This window comes from Falco peregrinus, chromosome 3 (genome assembly GCF_023634155.1).
Source record: "Falco peregrinus isolate bFalPer1 chromosome 3, bFalPer1.pri, whole genome shotgun sequence".
Lineage (NCBI taxonomy): Eukaryota > Metazoa > Chordata > Aves > Falconiformes > Falconidae > Falco > Falco peregrinus.
The window spans coordinates 96,915,133-96,933,391 of record NC_073723.1 but is presented as its reverse complement, the minus strand read 5'-3'; the positions used below and the strand labels follow the sequence as shown (position 1 = coordinate 96,933,391).

The window sequence follows — 18,259 nt, the reverse complement described above, 5'->3', positions numbered from 1 at the left end:
TGATGAAAGTTCAAAACACTTTGTTTTCCATCGCTACTTTAAATTCAGAGAGCAAGTGAAAAGAGGCTGAGCCCCTGTGTGATCTCCATCTCCTGCCTACAGAAACCCACCAGCCAAACGTGCCAGGAGCAAAGCGAATTGCATTTTGCTGCATGAAAAGTGTGTCTGAAAGCAGGTATTATTCTGTAAATAAACCCCCAAACAAACAAATAAAAATACCCCGAGCACCAGGCGGGTGGTGCAAAGCAGCACAGTGTGGAAAGAAGGGCTTCGATTTGAGACAGCGGGACCCGATCCCACCTCCACATCCCGCCTGAGCCGTTTCACGCCTTCCCCGAGGGAAGCCTCATGCTTCGAGCATCCGTGCCCACCCAGCGCGTGCAGCAGGGCAGGTGCAGGAAATTGATGCACCACACAAAGCTGATGCAAGCCTGGAAGCGCTTCCCAGGGCGGCAGGTTCCCTCGCAGTGCTTAATCCCAAGGCACCCTGCCTGCAGCAGTGGCTCCTGCCCAGGGATGGAGGGGATGCAGAAGCGCCCGTGCCCCGCTGCAAGGGGGCTGTGATGCTTGGCTTCTCCCTTTCACTAGGAGGAGGAAAGGCTCTTTACAACCGCCCAAAACAAGAACGCCGTAGTCCTAATGTTTTGGTTAACCGAGATGAATCCCACAGACTTCCTTTAACCAGCTAATTAAAAAAATAGAGGGCGGGGGGGCAGGGAAGAGTAAGAGTCTTGTCTGTACAAGGAGCCCATCAGATTATTTGAGAGCGCGGCGCAGCTGGCAGGGCACTCGGTGGGATGCGGGCTCTTGCCCATCCCTTGGGAAGAGCGGAGCGGCGGGAGAGCCTCCAAACCCCAAGCAGCAGAGCAGGGGGAGCAGGTCCCAGCTGCACACTGGGCTCACTGTGGGAAGGAGGGAGGGCAGCACCCTTGCTGCAGGAGGGGGACCCTGCAGCCAGGAGGTGCGAGGGCTGGCAGACTTGGGCACCAGAGGATACCTGTGATGGTCCAGAGCTCCTACCGCTGCCTTCCTGCTCCAAAATGGAACACGTACAAAGCTGGCAAACAGCAGCAAAAAGACATTTCACGAAACCCACAGGATGAGGCACTCTTTTCCCTCAAATTGAAATCTACTTTTAATTAGAAACCACTCTCCTGTCCCCATACATTTCCCTTTTCTAATTTAATGAGGAACGCTCGAGATTAAAAGGAAGATATCAGATTAGTAAAAACAGTCCCTGCATTTTCTCTGTAATTTTACAGTGTGGGAACTTGACACTTTTTGGTGTACGGTTTGTTTTGTGGTTTGTTCTTTCCAGTTTGGGGCTTAGAGAATCACAGCATCACTGTTTAGTGGGTTGCCAAACACTGAGCCTGATAACTGATAGCATGGATGTCTCCAGCCTACCAAAAATGCAAAGCAAAACAGATTAAATCTTGGTTTGCCAGGTGCTACCAGGTTTGAAGATTGCTGGTACAGAGGGCAGGAAAAGACATCTTAAAAATCATGTGAATTCAAAACTCTTAGCAACAAGCAAGCTGATGCAGGAGCAGTTATCATTTTAAAAACTATCAACGACTTTTTCAAACATCTAAAATGAGATTTAAAACATCTTAAAATATTCTGCGAGTCATTATAACCTTAACTAATGACCTGTTTGATCAGTTTTTCAGGAAAATTTTATGCATTTTCATTTCAATGTCAACTTTGAATGCTCATCAACTCCCTGCCATATATAATTATTTGCATTTAAAAATGAAGAACCTATGACAGATACTTTACATAACTCTGTTGAAAATAGAAGACAAAAATCCTCCTCTTGCTATTCCTCACTTTAAGATAAAAAGAGGATTGCATATTTGAAAATACAATCTGCAGACTAAATTAGTATCAGCAATGAACTGCTATGCTGTATATACTATAAAACAGTCAATGGAGAGGCTGTATACAAATATATAACAACTTTATCGTTGCCATCACATGTATAACTTAAACATGGCAAGGGTTCCTGATGAGGTTGACAAGGTGTCTAAGCATAAATTACACTTATTCATATTCACTTTGCATATGAACCCAAACTCGGTCCCTGTGTCATCAATTTATGATTGGAGAGCTTTTAACTTCTTTTTTTGCTTACATGAATTTAATTTTTATTATGAGGCTTTTAAACCCATGAAAAATTGAGCACAGGAGGGCGTGGGGTGGAGGGAAGAAGATTTTTGGATGGCTGTCACCTTACAGAAGGACAAAGCAAGCAGTGAGACACCCATGGGGTTATGCACAGCAGCTGCCAAGCACAAAAATTCAGAAGTGCAGGTGAAGCATCTCCAGAAATAGCCCCTGCCTGGTACCTTTTCACCCTGAGTAAGCCACCGTGCAAGGGGGGCACTTTCCACAACTAGTCCCCTTTCCACCTGTCCCACAAGCAAGGAGATCCTATGTGTATTTCTGAGAGCCAGGAGCTCTGCCACCAGAGAGAATTCATTTACACATTGTCTCCCTTCCATACCAAAGCACAAACAGAGGTACTGATTGCACTTCCATTTGCATAGCTCCTAATCAGCCATCTAGCACAACAATTACACCATTGCTATGCTGATGTTAAAGCATTGTGCTGCCCCACTGCCAAATTCTAGCTGTGTACCTAGGACAGGGTGATTTTTATCACTAAAATCTGCTCAATAATTATTTAACAGCCTCTAGGGCATTCACTGCTCCATGCTTAATTTCGACTTTCTGGGTTTTTATTTTCTGCACCTAATCCAATATTGAGGCTAAAAGTTAAAACAAAATATTAAAGCTACGAGTCGCTCTAGTTCATCACCTTCTCCAAGCTGCTGCTATGAGCACCTCCATACCTTCTGCACTGAGACAGGATTCCTCCCCCTGGTAGGTTTACTGCCCTTTGACCTGATGCCTCCAAACTGGAAAAAAAGTGTGGCTTTCATTTATTCATTTTTTTTTTTAAGCCCGATATAGAAATTACATAAATGCCAGTGAAAACCTGTGAGCATTTAAAAAAAGAACCCAAACCCCAAAAACCCCAACTTTGCCACCCACCAGAAACAAATGTAAAAATAAAAAAACATGGGTCCCAAAAAGGTTTCCTTAATTCCTGCATTGTCTCAAATACAGATCCTATAGCAAAGCAGCAAACAGCTGAGCCAGGCACTCACCAGCCAGAGAGGGGAAAAACTTTCCCCCCATCTTTCTGGTCCTCCAAAAGCACTCATCCTCATCTGCAAGGGTGCCGAGAGGGCTTGCCCAACACAGAAAGGCACAGAACTGGTTCAGCAGGTAGAACAACATCAAGAGCTTGTGTTTCATCATCTGACACGAAGGCTTTCTGCAGGTTCTCCGAGGGGTCAAATTGCTCTGTAATTTCTTCTTCTATTTCTGGAGTTCCTCAAACGCTAAGGAGTTTATAGGGCAGAAATCATATAAGCAGAAGCATTCAGCATTGAGGAACCTATAGCACCAATGGCCTTGTTAAACACAGATTAATTGCCTTAGGCTTAGCAACGCAGATTGTCTTAAACATAGCATATACCTTAAAAATTCTCTCTTTACCAAGATCCTCAGTCTTGACAGAACTGGTTTAAATAGCTAGATCTTTAGTAGAACTTTGGATACTAATGTTCTTGTAATTACCTGATATTAAGAAGGACAATAAATGGTACTGCTGGCTAAGAAATTTTATTTTTCTGATGACACTAACAAAAAGCCGACAAGTGAGCCAGAAGTCCAGCCCAACATGTTGTCTCTAGCAGCAGCCAAGAGCAGGAGTCAGGGGCAAAGCAGAAGAGGACACATGGTAAATCCCAGACTCTAAAGCCACTCTGGAACAAGCCCCAGAAGCTGTATTTGAACCTCACGGGTCCTGCATGAATGGGACCTATCCCTACGTTAGTTTCACCATGGGTGCTTTGAATCCGTGTGAGCTTCTCACATCTCTCTCCTTCAGACTGCAGGGCCTCATCTACTTTGTCGTTCCTTATACAAAAGCTGTTCAACAGATTTATAACCCTTGAAGCTTTTGCAGTACTATTTTATCCTCTTTGGAGGTGGAAGTGAAGAAAGGAAAGAGAATTAAGAGAAAGATGCCAGAATCGATCCCACTGTTCAGGATGAAGGCACACCACAGATGCTACTCTGACAGATATGTTTTTCTCTACACTGTCATAAACATTCCTAATGTTTTATTTGCTTTTTGACAGCTAATGAGTATACAGTTGACTTCTCCACACAAATATATGACCCCCAGATCTCATGCCCGAGTGTTAACAAGCAACTCAATTTAAATGAAAAGTTAGAATATTTCTCCCGTGGACATCACTTTGCATTTATCCGCACTGAATTTCATTTGTCATTTTATTATATGGTTGCACAGCAACCTAATGTCATTCCAAAATCCTTTGCATTTTCATTTGCATCTTCATCTTCACCTCCATGGACAACTCCATCAAATCAGCAGCAGTGCCACTTCACTATGCAAGCACTTTCCCAGATCACTCAAAAGAATGAGAATCGACAGAGGCACATTTTTATTAACTGTAAAATGGCAGGCAGTGTTTGTCTGCTAAAGAGAGGATATCGACTGCCAAATGTGTAAATATCAGCCTCTCAATAAATTCACAAGAGATTTTTCTTCTGGGATGTGGTGGGGGAGTTCACTCGATACTCTGTCTTTCTCCTTTAAAACCCTGTCCTTATTTCCAACCCATCTTTAAAACCCAGCCTCCCCAAACACCACTGTCCCTTTGCCACACAGCTCAAGGAATGTGCCTCTGGGACCTCACCTCCAGCCACCCTGCCTACTCCTTCCTCACCAGCCCCTGCCAGCGCTGAAGCATCTTCATGTATCGTCCTTACAACTGGACGTACTCACACACAGCTCAGGGCTTCCTCCAGACCAGCCGTTTGCTGCTGTCGTATGATATTCAGTAAATTCATTTTGAACAGGTCTGCAAAAATCATACTCGCCGCCAAATTCAAAATCCTTCTTTAGGGTTATGTGAATTAAATGTTAACTAAACATCACATGCAAAATTAACGCTTTTCATTAATTTCACCAAGGTATCTCATCTTCTTCTTGCTTGTTTTTCCAAGAACCTAATAGGTCTTAATGTTACAAGCCAAAGTGTGTGAATACAGTCCAGCATATGAACAGTCATAATGGCATCAGTAGCTCTTAGTGCTAAAAAGCCCCAAAACCTAAAAATCCACAATTAACTTGTTATGCTAAACCTTGCTCTGTGGACTTTGCCAAGCTTACTTTTCCATAGTAATCTTCTATTTTTGCCCTGATTTTTTTTATACGCTGAATGAAATGTTACTAGCTGTAGCTTGAAAGTGAGAGAAACAAGATACTGGATTAACAAAAAGAAAAACACCTTTGAAAAACTAGTCAATACAAGCTGATGTAGGACTAGGTGTACTAGAAACACAGAATTTAAGTGATATTTTCTTGCTAATCCAGCCATGAATGGGGGCTTAGCCACCCTAAGAGGCTTACAAACAAAACAGCCCTAGGCAGTTCTGTTCTCAGGGACTACACAAATTTGGGGGGAATATATGTATTAAGCCAATACCCACTTCAGTCATTTATTTTACTGTTTTCCTCTAGCTGCTCCCATCCTCCCTCACGACCTAAGACAAAAAACTAGGTTTAGAGTATCCCATTGAGTACTTGGGTGTTCTCCAGTCCTCGCGCCATTCCCATCAAGGACAGTGGGAGCAAGGATAAACCACTACTCCAGAAACCACACACACCCTACGCAGGGTTCAATGGACCTGAGAAGTTGTGGGCTGATCCCTCGAAATCATCCAGATCTGCCAGATGCTTCCCAAGGTATGACTTTGGGAAGCAGGAGCCCTTCGGCAGGCACGCCGAGAGGAAATCAGGCACGTCAGGATGTACTGAAAGGAAATGAAATTGGATCATATGTTCATCAATATAGTCCCAGCAAGCTGGGATGAGCTGAAACTACAAACAATCCTGCAGCTTTGCTATTATACTACTTTTAAAGTAGGAGTAGAAAGGAGCTACTAAGTTGCTAACCATTAATTTAAGTCAAAATTGCATGGTGACCTTGTGGAGCACCCTATAGCACACAGCAACAGGCCCTACACCACAACCCCTTGGCAGTGTAAAAACTTAGGTGTCCTGCTATTTCGGTTGCTTATCAGGGGCTGAATGGCAAATCAGCCTTGTAAATTAAGGCTGTACAAAACAACTGGGTGGTTTGGGTTTGTTTTTTTTTTTTTCCCCAGGGAGAGGGGATGGAGGGGAGGAGAACATCCCAGGGCCCAGATTCATCCTGCATCCTGCCAGCTCCTAACCTCCCATCTGAACAGGTATCCGTTTCATCAGGAAAAATCACGGACTTGTAAGTCTTCTGGTACAGGAGGACAAGTGACAAACGTCCACGTTATTATAAAGGGATTATTTTCTGGTCACAACCACACACCAGCCTGTGCTCACCCACAACCACCCACCTGGTTACCCTGCAAACCGCACCAGCCGCTTGCAAGCCCGCCTGCTCCTCTTCCCCAAGCCCTGTAAAACCAAAGATTCCTGCTAGAAGCAGGGCTGCGCTGCTCCCAAGGTACTTGTTAAAACCTGTCCCCAGCACTGCCAGCTCACATCTTGTCTCTCTCCTCCTCTGTGCCTGCTCTGGCTGCCCCCAGGGGACACGGCTGCTGCGGGCACCCCGTGCCACCTGCGGGCACCCTGCCCACCCCAGCTCGCCTATAAAGGCCAGCACTACCCTGGCTCTGACTGCTGAAAAAAAGTCAAAATTGCTCGGATCGTACAAACCTGCTAAATGGGAGCAGAGATGAAGAACGCAGCATGATTTAAAAGCACCACTGATGCATAAAAACGTGTAGTAATGAAGCCCCAGAAGGTCTCTTCTGAGGCTGAATTTATAGAGAAAGGGAAGGAAACAGTGAAACCTTTAATGACTCCTGCAAAGTACAGTCCTAACCAAAATTTGTTTCCTTTTCTTTCTTTGGGGGGTGGTGGTGGTGTTTAAAATACTTGCTGTATGCCCTGGATGGTAATCAGCATCAAATCTGAAGAAAAAAATTGAAAAGCCCCCCTACACCCCCCCACCCCCCCCAAGAAATATAATTAATTTCTCCCCTCAAAATGAAAGAAAGTAGGCTGAAGTATCTTAATGGCATTATTTTTCTTATTATTTCTGAGGTATATCCTTGGACAACAAATACACTCCTGAAAAAAAAATATCCTGGAATGCTGACACTGCACATTTTATACAAAAACTTAGTTACTACAAGAAGCTGAGGTGGTTTTGTTCAGTAAATAAGGAATAGGAAACAAATCTGGTAGTATACAGATTGTTAAGTGTGTTATTAATATGTAAACAGTGTTTTGAAAAATGAAGCAAAAATTATATAGACCCACTCACATTCACCTCATCCCACAAGAAGTACAGTTCCTACTGCCATGGAACTGGACTTCAGAATAATAAACTATTATGATTTCTTTAAGCAAAACAAGTCAAATCTAAATGAAATCCTAGCCCTCTTCCCCCTTTTTCTAGGTTCGCTGGTGAAATTTTCCTTCTCCGCTTGCAAGCTTAGGGAGGTAATTAACTAGCTGCTTCTTATACACCTACAGAATGATGGCACTCTGCAATCTGAACATCACCCGGGTGTTTTTTCCTTTTTTATTTAGAATTCATGCTCAATTTTGCATCGTCTGATTGAAGATGGGAGGGGTAGTGAGGAACGTGTGGGAGAAAGCCACAGCAAGCTGCCGCACACACCATCCCACCCTGCGTTTGGAAGCGAACAATTCAGCCTGGAGCTTGCTCGCTTCAATAGCAATGTGCCGAAGCAAGCATCCAGGGACTTCAAGTCCTAAAAAAGATATATTTTTTTTGGGGCCTTTACTAAAAAGATTTTACACAAATCAACCCCGTGCCACAATAGAGCAGCAAGACTTGCATGCAACTTTATGAACCCATTTACAGTAAGACTTTTTGTTTGTTTTGTTGGAACAATGATTACTGGAAAATACGGTGAGCAGGAGAAGAAATTATTAGAATGTGCAACTTGACTAAAACAATGAAAATGCAAACCCAGTATAATGTCCTGAAACTGCTTTTTTGGGGGTTGTTTTTAATGTGCCTGTCTGGACATTTTCTTGGTAGCACTAAAATTAATGACTTAAGAAACAGCCCCAAATTTCCAAAACTATTAAGATTTTAAATGGCATTCCCCCCCCCCCGCCTCCCCCCATATATACCCTAATCTGTTTATTTCAGCTTTAAATATCTTACCTATTTACAGAAGTATTTTTCTCAATTTTTTTTTCAACAGCTCAGCTAAAATAAATTTCTGCTCAAAGTTTCCACTTTTCCAGCCAGAGAAAGGGTAACTGAGACAAAAATTTTGCATGGTTAATAAGAAGAAAAATAACATTGGAAACTTTGTACTCACAAAGAAAGGAAGGAGGAGAGAATGAGGCCAACCTCTCTCATTCTTTAATTTCTCTTCTCTGAGGAGGTTCAGAGTGACTAGTAAACCACGGAGTCTCCCTGACCTAGACACCTGGAGTTGTGTTGAAGGAAAAGGCTCAGCCAACTTCTCACCAAAGCTTATGTTAAACAACAGGAACCTTTCACCCAAACCTAACATACACCAAAGGGGCATTACACAAGGAAAGAGAAAAGGTGCTGAAAAAGAAAAGGTGTTGGGGGAGAGGAAGAAACAGTCCACAGCTGTCAGTCTAGTATCTCCTCCTGCCAGCATCCTGCGATGGAACAGAGATGCATCACTTCTCCATGACGCACACGGCTGAGCCAGGCTCCCAGCGATGCACCAGGGCAGCTGCCTGGGGAGCAGGCAGGCACCCGGCTGCAGATCTCACCTCCTGCCTCTGCACTTCAGGTCTTTCCTTGGAATTTTTCCACAAATTGTGATTGCCTGCCAAGGAACAAGTGCTGCTTCCCTGATACTTGCTCTTCTCCAAATACTTCTTCTTCTCTTTAATGCTTATACCTTCTCCAAATTTACTTAGTTCATTGTTCTAAGCCATCATGCAAAACTGCTGGAATGACTAGATTTTCCAGTGCAAAAAAAACAGGAGCAAGGCTGGGCTCGGTGCTCCTCACCCTCCCTCAGTTTTCCTCTCTTGCAACCCAGCCCCTCCACCCCTGCTAATAATCACATCAGCAAGACCTTCCTGCTCCCAGATTCACCCAGTGCTGGTATTCAAGGCTGTAAGCAGCAGGACAAGGTGGGCATCCACCAAAAACACGTATCTGGTGTAACACCCCCACGTGAACCACAGTAGGTCAAGGGATTCCAATGCCTCTGACGTGGGGAAGACCTCAGGCTGTGCACAGAGCTCAGACAACACTTCTCTTTCTTTGTGCTTCTCAAAAACAGAGGCAAATTGTTTGTTCCATGTTGAAACAGGTGAGGGAGAAGGAAAGGAAACAGAAGAACAAAAGCAGGATAAAAGATAGTATGGGGGAGAAAAAAAGAATATTATGAAGAGCAACACAAAGCCAATAAAGTGTCTACACTGTAGAAATGATGCACTTAAAATTATTTTCTTTTGCTTTCTCTTTCCTGAAAGGACGATCAGTTCATACTGTGAGGACTCGACTAGAGAAATCACAGCACGCAGGAAAACACTAAATGCGCAGTTTCCCTTTTCTTTTCCCTTGTAAATAAACATTGGACAATATTTTATTGGTGACTACATTTAATTAAAATATATACTCCTACAGCAGATGACCTGATGTTTTCATATCTTTGGCAGTCCTTCTGTCCAGCTCCTCCTTTTCTGTAGCTACAATTCATAATTGCAAACCAAATAACCTCAGGTTAATCCTGAGGCACAATTAAACAATTTCTTATAGGTTCTCAGGTATTTGGCTTTTGGCTTCATGCTTTAGAAAAAAAATTAATCATACACTACTTAAAAAACCCCACAACAAACAACAACAAAAACAAAAAAAACCAAACCACCACAACACCCAAAAGCCAACACCCACACCCCCATTCATGTCAGGTTTATGGTTTAGGTGTTCAAATAGCTTAGATATAATTTGGTTTAACTGATTTAGTAATTATTTCCAACTATATTAAACTGTGACAGTTTTATGTTTAAGAACTTCCAGAAATTAAGTTTTATTCAAATATTCAACAAGCATTCATTAACAACTCAAGCCAGGATTCAGTAACTGAATCTGACCTTAATTATCAGTTATCAACTGGATAAAACGTACACTTTCACACTCCTGGCAGATAATTCTGAAGATTTTGGTGGCTGCAATTTCATTTCCTCACATGCTTCAGGAAACGAAAGATTTGGAAATTGTTACTCCACATTTAGCACAAGAGCAGGGACAAACTCAATGGCCCTCATTAAAAAATCCTTGTAAAACTGGGATTGCAATAGGGAAAGACAGATAACATTTTTAAATTATTACCAGGATATAGTTCTGAGCATGCAAATAGTTTAAATCCCTGGCTTAATCCACAGCTTAACCACAGTCGATGGTGTGACACCTTAGGAGTCACCTCCCCATAGGACAGCTAGAGGCAATGCCACCCAACCAGTACATCAGCAGCAGCCTGAATTGGGGACTATGGAGCATTTGAACCTGGAATGCTGTGTCACAACAAGCGTGGCTAAAGCAAAAAGCCATCATCAAAGCACTGAAATACATAAAGAAAGAAGTATCTGTTTTTAAACTATTCATACATTCAATTTATGACCTGTTGGTGTGCGGCACTGAGGAACTGACCTGCAGGTCTCGATGATTCTCTGAAAATAACCACATACTGCACAAGGTTCATTCCTGGGCGTTTTGCTGATTTATTTTTTTAATTCTTTGTGGAAGGGGGCGGTATTTGCAGATAAAATGTTAGGTTATTTTGGAAAAATATAGACAGTAATAATACAGCTATTTTAGAAACAGAAAAAGTTCAAAGAGCAACACAAATACTTAGAAGCCTGATGATGATTCTGTATGAGAAGAGTCTAAAAGATTGCAGCAATTTAATTTACAGAGAGGTGGAAAACATTTGACACAACATGGGTATATTAAGTAATAAATGTTACAGGGAAGGTCAAACTGAGTATTACTGGAAAAAAAGACCAAACCGAAACCTCGTAATTCTGACTTCTAATATCAAGATGTAGATGTTGGGAGCTGAGCTTCTCACTGGTTTTGCTTTACCAATTTATCTCAGCTCTCATTTCCTCCCTGCTTTCAGGCAGATATTTAAAATATACATCTTTGAGATTTAGCTTTCGCACTGCAAATGAATTCATCAATCAATTCTGTTGGGAAACACGAAAGAGAAACCCTTTTAAACACAATGAGATACTAGCTCTTGGGCTTTTGTCATGAAATATGGAAGCTGCGTACTGGGGAATCTTAACACTCACTTTATTAAGAAGAACACACCCTGGTAAGGGCAAACAGATAACGTTCTGGATGGCGATCTACTGTGATTTTCAGAACACCACCCAGCTAATTGCACTGCACGAAAGGTTAAAAAAACCCCACAGAACAAAACACCGTGGTCCACAGCCAGTTCTTGCAGAATTGCCCACTGAACCACTTGTTATTCTCCCTCTGAAACACTTTGCAAGGGCCACTCTGAGACAGGATACTGATGAATCACTCTGAGTTTGTTTTAAAGAAATGAGGAAAGAGTTAAAAATAATTCTGGTTGCTTTAGAAACTGACATCCTTTGTTTTGATTGAGATGAAATACCATTACATGCATGCAATACCCTTTAAACTTGCCACTATTCCAACAATAACTAAAGCTATTCTAAGAAATTACCACCCAAAGGGAGATCACCACAGATTTACAGTAAGTTTGCCGTTGCAGAGCTGGAGTATATTTGCAATATTACCAAAAATGCTCAGCCCAGCCTAGTTCAGAGTGACCTGACTGTAACCACCTAGAACACGACAGTAACTCACTGCCCACCCACCCCAGCAAAACCACGATGATCCAAACAGCGATATGGGCTTCTCCATTTTCAGCAGCAACTGGAAGCTAACCGTAGTTTCAGCAAATGCAATATTCAAACCAGAATCATTAAGACATCCTTTCTAACACAAGAACAAGAAAATACTGATAAATTTGAATCATGAAGCTAAAACTCCAGTGGTTTTACCATCATTTTAGCTTTACTGTTGCATTTTGCTCACCCTTTTAGGCTGCTGAACTCAGATTCTCCCGTTTGCCAATACAGACACTTCAGTTCCAGCCACAAGCATACCTGACCGCTGACCCTTCCACATTTCTTTTAAACAACACAGACTTTTAAACTTGTAAGCTGTTTGCTTTGAAGCTGGCACCGCTCCATCTAAAACGATCATAATTATTAGAATTCAAGCACGGCCAGGGATTTTTTGTTTTGCAGTATTTCAGCAGCAACAAACCCCTTCCCAAGGCCATCCATGCAGAGCCATCTCCTGCGTTTTCCCTGCTCTCTGCCCTGAGTCCCAACAGCCGCTGATGGCTCGCAAGAACACAAACCTCTCACTTTGACATCTGTCCTTACCCAGGGGAACCTCAAAGGACTGCTCTCAACAACCCTGCCGCAGCTTTTAAAACAATATACTAGAACATACTGATGTTTCAGTAACAGCCAGCTATATACAGTATATGATGCTACCTACATGTGACAATGTCTGTGACCCGACTTGTAACTCTCTTGATCTGAGTCTATCTTAACATTTTGGAGATTGTTCTGACTCAAACTAAAATTAAAAACACTGATAGGCAAAACGAAGCTCAATAGTTTGCAAACTAAAATTGCCATCTCTCCCTCTACATATGCGTATGAATGTACACATTTTTAAGGATGCATAATTAACTGCAAGAAAATAGTTCTCAGAAACCAGAAAGCTAAAGTATTTATATCAAAAGCTGAATCCTTCTCACTCTATCTGCACAAATAAACCCACTGAAGTTGCCAGCTTTGTCAAAGTGAGCAAGATTAGGCTCTAAACATAAATCAATCTGAGCAGTCAGAAACCTACAAGAAGTACCAAAGTTGCTTTCAAATTCCTTGCAGATTTTCACCAATTGAAAGCCACCGACTTAGCCTGTGGAAACAAAGTCAGCATTTTGTAATGCAAGACAACACTGCTATCACATGCAACATAGTTTCTATTAGGGCCACTTAAAATCAGAATCAAAGTATGGTATTTGTAGACAGCATTGCAAGGGTGCTCTGGGGAGGGTGGGGGTTGAGTTTGAGTGGGGAGGGTGAAAGGGGGTCCTAATCTTATAACTGAAATATCGTCCAAAATTCCAGCTATCCACACTCATCAGACAGCTTCGGGTTGGTCTGTTTGGTTTTTTTGCTTCCAAATTTCACCATGTATTTATAACCGTAAAAGCCAGTAAAGTGACTTGATTTGTGAAAGGCACTACAATCAGACAGAACTAAGACAAAAATAAAACTCATTCTCTATAAGGTTGCTCTCAAAAGTCAACTAACACACTGCCATTATAAGAAATTAATTCATCAGTATATTTTTGACAAGTACAGTGTTTTCCTCTGAAAGGTCATTTTTCTAAATTAAGCAAAGTATTAAATATCTTTGCTGTTCTGCTGCACATCCCAAACTTAACCTGTGAAATGTTTTCACAGTAAAATCAAATTACATTTGAAATAAATGGATGAAATAAAGTTTGACATGCATTTAAATTTGACATTTATGCTGTGAACAATGTAAGCAAGCAGTAAGGCCTGTTCATAAACTGCGTTAACTGAAAACGTGCATACTAAGTAAATGCAGTTTAGCCTAATTTTCCCCAGAAAAGTCCTTCTTTTAGAACTCCCCTAAATGCACACTGGTAAGCAGGAAAGGTACATCTGGACATCGCTGCCCACTGCTTATGATTGGAGTGGGTCTTTCTTACTGAACCAGGAAACCCAGACCAATGTTCTACACACCATGCTCTGCTGCGTGCTGCCCCTGCGTCCCTCCGCATCTTTCTTCTCTCCCATCAAACAGCGCTGGGTTGGAAGCCACCAGAGCTGCCGCCCAGGGCTTTGCTGCTGACTCCCATCCTCCCTCCACAAGGAGCTTAAGCTGGACTCTTTCAACCGGCTGTGGCGAAGCCTCGTGATGAACTATGGAAAATACCCACCTCTCCCGTTCCACGTCAGACAAGGAAACTTCTACCCGCACCGCCAACAAGAAAAAGCAGCTCCACAGGATAAAAGCTGGGGCTCCTTCGGTGCCAAACAGGCATGCCAAAGACAACTTCTCTTTGTGAATAAATACAGCACAAAGGATAGAGTGTCTCCCCTGCCATACCTACCGGAGTTCTTCTGCGATGAGTGAATTTTCTGCAGTGTCTGTCCTCCTGGCAGGCTGCGGCGGCAGGAGTGTCCTCACTTATGTAACTGCACTTCTGGAGTACACAATTACCCAACACACCCAAGGCACTCCAAAGCCTTTTTTTTTTTTTTTTTTTTTATTAAAGAAAAATCAGTTTCTTTCCAGCTGCAATTTTTTTTTTTTCAAACTGCAGTTTCTGAAGGCTCAGAGGCGCTTTGAATGTGGCACACCAAGACCCTCAATATCCCAACATAGCAGAGATTAATTTATTGGCAGTGCATCTCTCCATGTACAGGAACACAGGCTGAGGTCCAGATTTGCAAGAGACCTCGACACTCACAAGAACCTCCTCCGTTTTCACCGGTGCACCTTTTTCCTCCTATGGCAGGGCATCAAGTATCTGCTGAACATTCCTCCCAAAACTACACAACACACCAGCAAGCCCCAGCACCAGAAACAAATGCCCTCTCTGCAATATTTGACTGCATTCTTAATTCTTAAACAAAACGCTTTAAACTAATTTTACAAGAGAAAGACAGGTGCAAAGAGCAGGATACAAACTATTAAAGGAGTATTTGCCCATGAAAAGGCAATGGGACATTGTGTAGGAAGATACCTGCACTCAAGGTACACTCAGCTGCACTAAGACCTAGAAAATTAACCTCTGCATTTGAATAGCCATCTGTGACGTCAAATTCAGATCTGTCAGGCAGCGCATACACAGACCACAAGAGCCTTATTTTAAAGATCTGTACTTGCCACAGTTTACTTAAAATACTGTCTCCCTCCTGAACAGGTTTTCAGCTAAAAGTCACTCAAAAACTCTGGTAACCTTCCCTTTGGGAACACATTTGGGAAAAGACACAGCACGAATGAACATGCTGTGAAGGTACCAGCCACATCCATCATCAGATCTGTGCCAGGCAGAGCACAACAGAGATCTTGAAATCACTTGTAAGCAGAAATGGGACTTTTTAACTGGTAACCTGAGCAGCTAAAGCCACAAAGGAATCCCAATCCCCGCGATGCTGATGTAGGATTATAATCACACAGGTCTGAAGATGACGGGGACATCACTGGTGTTCATATCACAGCCTGCTGGTAAAGGATCAGGACCCTAAAATAGTTAGTCCCCTTCTCCCAAGAAGCTTAACTTAAATATACTACTAACAATTACTGATTCTATTCCACAAGCATTACAGATTCCCCAAACCCATACCTCTGCTCAAGGTCCTGCACATCCCGACAAAGCCATCGTCGCTGTTCAACTATTGGTCATTCTTTCACCCAAACCACTATTTTTAATCATTTTATCCAAAGTGAAGTGGCAGAACTTCACAACCATGCTGTGTTTGGAGGTACTGTCAACTTTCCTCACTTCATCACTAGGTTACACCTCATCATGGCTGACAGGTCTGGTACAACACATGCCATGTCAGGAGAAAGGAAGATGCAATAGGTAACCGACCTGCAGCCTGCTCTTCACCTCGCTCCCTCAGCCACCCGGGGCTTTGCCAGGGTGGGTAAGGCAAGTCCCCCTGGCGGCCCTCTGAGCTGGCAGTGACACCCCCGTCACCATCAGGGCTGCTGCAGAGGCAGACAGCACATTCCCACCTCTGGCCACCCCCTCAGCTGAAATGCTTTTCCAGGCTTCCAAGACACTGCAAGAGCAGGGAAACCATCCGGTTGAAGGGATGCTGACAAATATTTGTCCTCGTCATTATTTCAAGTGGAAGAAAAAGGTTAACTTGTCTGAGGGAAATAAAAATGTTTTAATTGGAACAAGAACAAATATGAAGTTGTCAGGATGTAAAAATGCAACCTCCATAAAACTGCTCGAGTTTTGATCTATGCAACCAATAAAGATACATTAAAAAAAAAACCCATGCTACACTGTTGTTGACATAAGATCTATGGGAGAGAAACTAAAAGTAAATAAACAATTAGACTTGTTACAGTGTTGATTGCTGAAGATATGCAATGGGAAATGATACCTCCCATCTCATACAATTCAACAAGACTGAGGCAAAGCAAATCAAAATATTATTTGTAATATTTCATTTCTATTTCAGATTTGAGATGTCTGGCCATACTAATTTACAAATTTTTGCTTTATAACTATATGACGTCCAATTTATATTTAAGAAACTTGAAACCAAACAGTGACACAGTAAAGCTTCCTTAAGGCATAATGCCAAAGAAAACCAGAAGGCTGCAGTAAACTGCACTAGTAAACACATTTTGGAAATACCTTGTACAGGGCAGCAAGAATCTCCCTGCTGTATTGTCAGAAGGGCTTTAAGAATTATACTGCAAATCCTGTGTAACAAGAAGTGGATGAAGCATATCAAACCATATACTGTCCTTTAAAATTCCCCATATAAAAACCAGGTTTTAAGAAATCAGGTTGACATTATGTTAGTACTGGAGAGTAAAATGCATTATGTGGCGCGTTATCCTCACAATTATCCCCAAAACAAGTAATGCATATCCATAAAATCAGAGCCAAATAAACTGAAACACAACATGGTTGGGAAATGCACTGTTAAGGTACATGGAACCTTATCAACACCAGAGTCAATATGGGGACTCTCATTACAATATTCCAGTCTTTTGAAACCCTATATTAAATTTTATTTAATAATCTACCGGCCATTTCTCCCATTCTAATATTACCAAAGGGCACAGCTAGCATTGTTTGGATGTAATAGTTGACTAATTTTCTGTAGCTTAAAATGGCCTACGCTGGGCTGACACCTAGCTTTCCCAGGAAAACTGTAGGCTCCTGTGCTGCTGATAAGAGGATGCTGACAGAGAAAATCTGCCAAAAAAAAAAAAACCTTCTGCCAGAAAATTCATTACCAAAATATAAGGTGTCCGTGAAATGCATGAGTTTCAGCAAATTTTATATTACTAACTATTTTCTAGAATGGTCAGTTTCATCTTTTCTCAAAAAAAAAAAAAAGAAAAAAAAAAGAAAAAAAAAAAGGAAAACCCCCACATTTTATCCAAAGCCATCTTTCACATTTTTATTAATTTACACTAAACTCAGAAAAGCCATGCAGAGTTTGAAAAGCCAAGTTCAAAACAAAGTATATAAAATTTATAACAATGAAACTGATCTAATACACATTTTCATTTCAGAAAAATTACAGAAATGTGGCAAGTTTTGAGTTTTCTGACATTTTAGGGTTTGTTGCTTTTTCACATTTAATACAAGTTACAAACAAAAAAAAAAAAGGCACACTTCTAAAAATAATGTCAGCAAAGACCTAGGAATCTAATTTCAATGAGCTTTAATTGCAGGTGTCCGAATAGAGTACAGATCTACTCTGAGGATCATCTGACATACCCACAAGGAATAGCTTGGCACACACATATTAAGTGTAGATTTAACATCTATTCTTCATTCAACCTATGAACAAATTTACTACTGTTCAGAGGACCCCCTTCTGAAAATATTCTGGTTGAGGTAATTTCAACAGGGAGGTGTTTTGCTTTTGCACAAGCAACACTGTACCCATTGTAAAGCTATGAACTTGATTATGGATCTCAAAATGCTGGTCTTTTTCTTTGTTATATACACACCTGTCCCCTGCAATGGTACACAGGCACACACAGATGACTGTCTCTCTGTTGCATGGAACAAATCAGATGAAGCTGAAAAGCCTTCCCCAACCCCATGCTCCAAACCTGGGCAAGCATTTGACTTCCCCACCAACATGCTACCAACAGAGGACATCAGATTAAGAGCCCAACCTCTGAATTTAAACATCTCCAGAGCAGCAGAGAGCGTAAATATATTAAAAAAAAATGGTTAACCCACAAAACCCCCTGCTTCACCAAAATTCAGACCATGCTCAGGCTGACCATAAAGTTCCCAAGGACTTTAA

The 18,259-nt window shown here is 41.9% G+C and overlaps 1 protein-coding gene across 5 annotated transcripts in view; it reads right to left on the bottom strand.

Annotated features, from left to right (window-relative positions):
• The window catches only part of HIVEP1 (HIVEP zinc finger 1), a 123,254-nt gene that overhangs the window by 56,664 nt on the left and 48,331 nt on the right, over window positions 1-18,259 (bottom strand). Inside the window, exon 1 of one of the 5 annotated variants that reach the window (XM_055798660.1) lies at window positions 3,177-3,589. The exons of the other annotated variants lie outside the window; for them this stretch is intronic. Coding sequence (XP_055654635.1) covers window positions 3,177-3,330 — 154 coding nt within the window. The 5' untranslated portion in view covers window positions 3,331-3,589. Of the gene's footprint in view, window positions 1-3,176; window positions 3,590-18,259 lie in introns of those variants that run through there. 5 annotated transcript variants of the gene reach the window in all.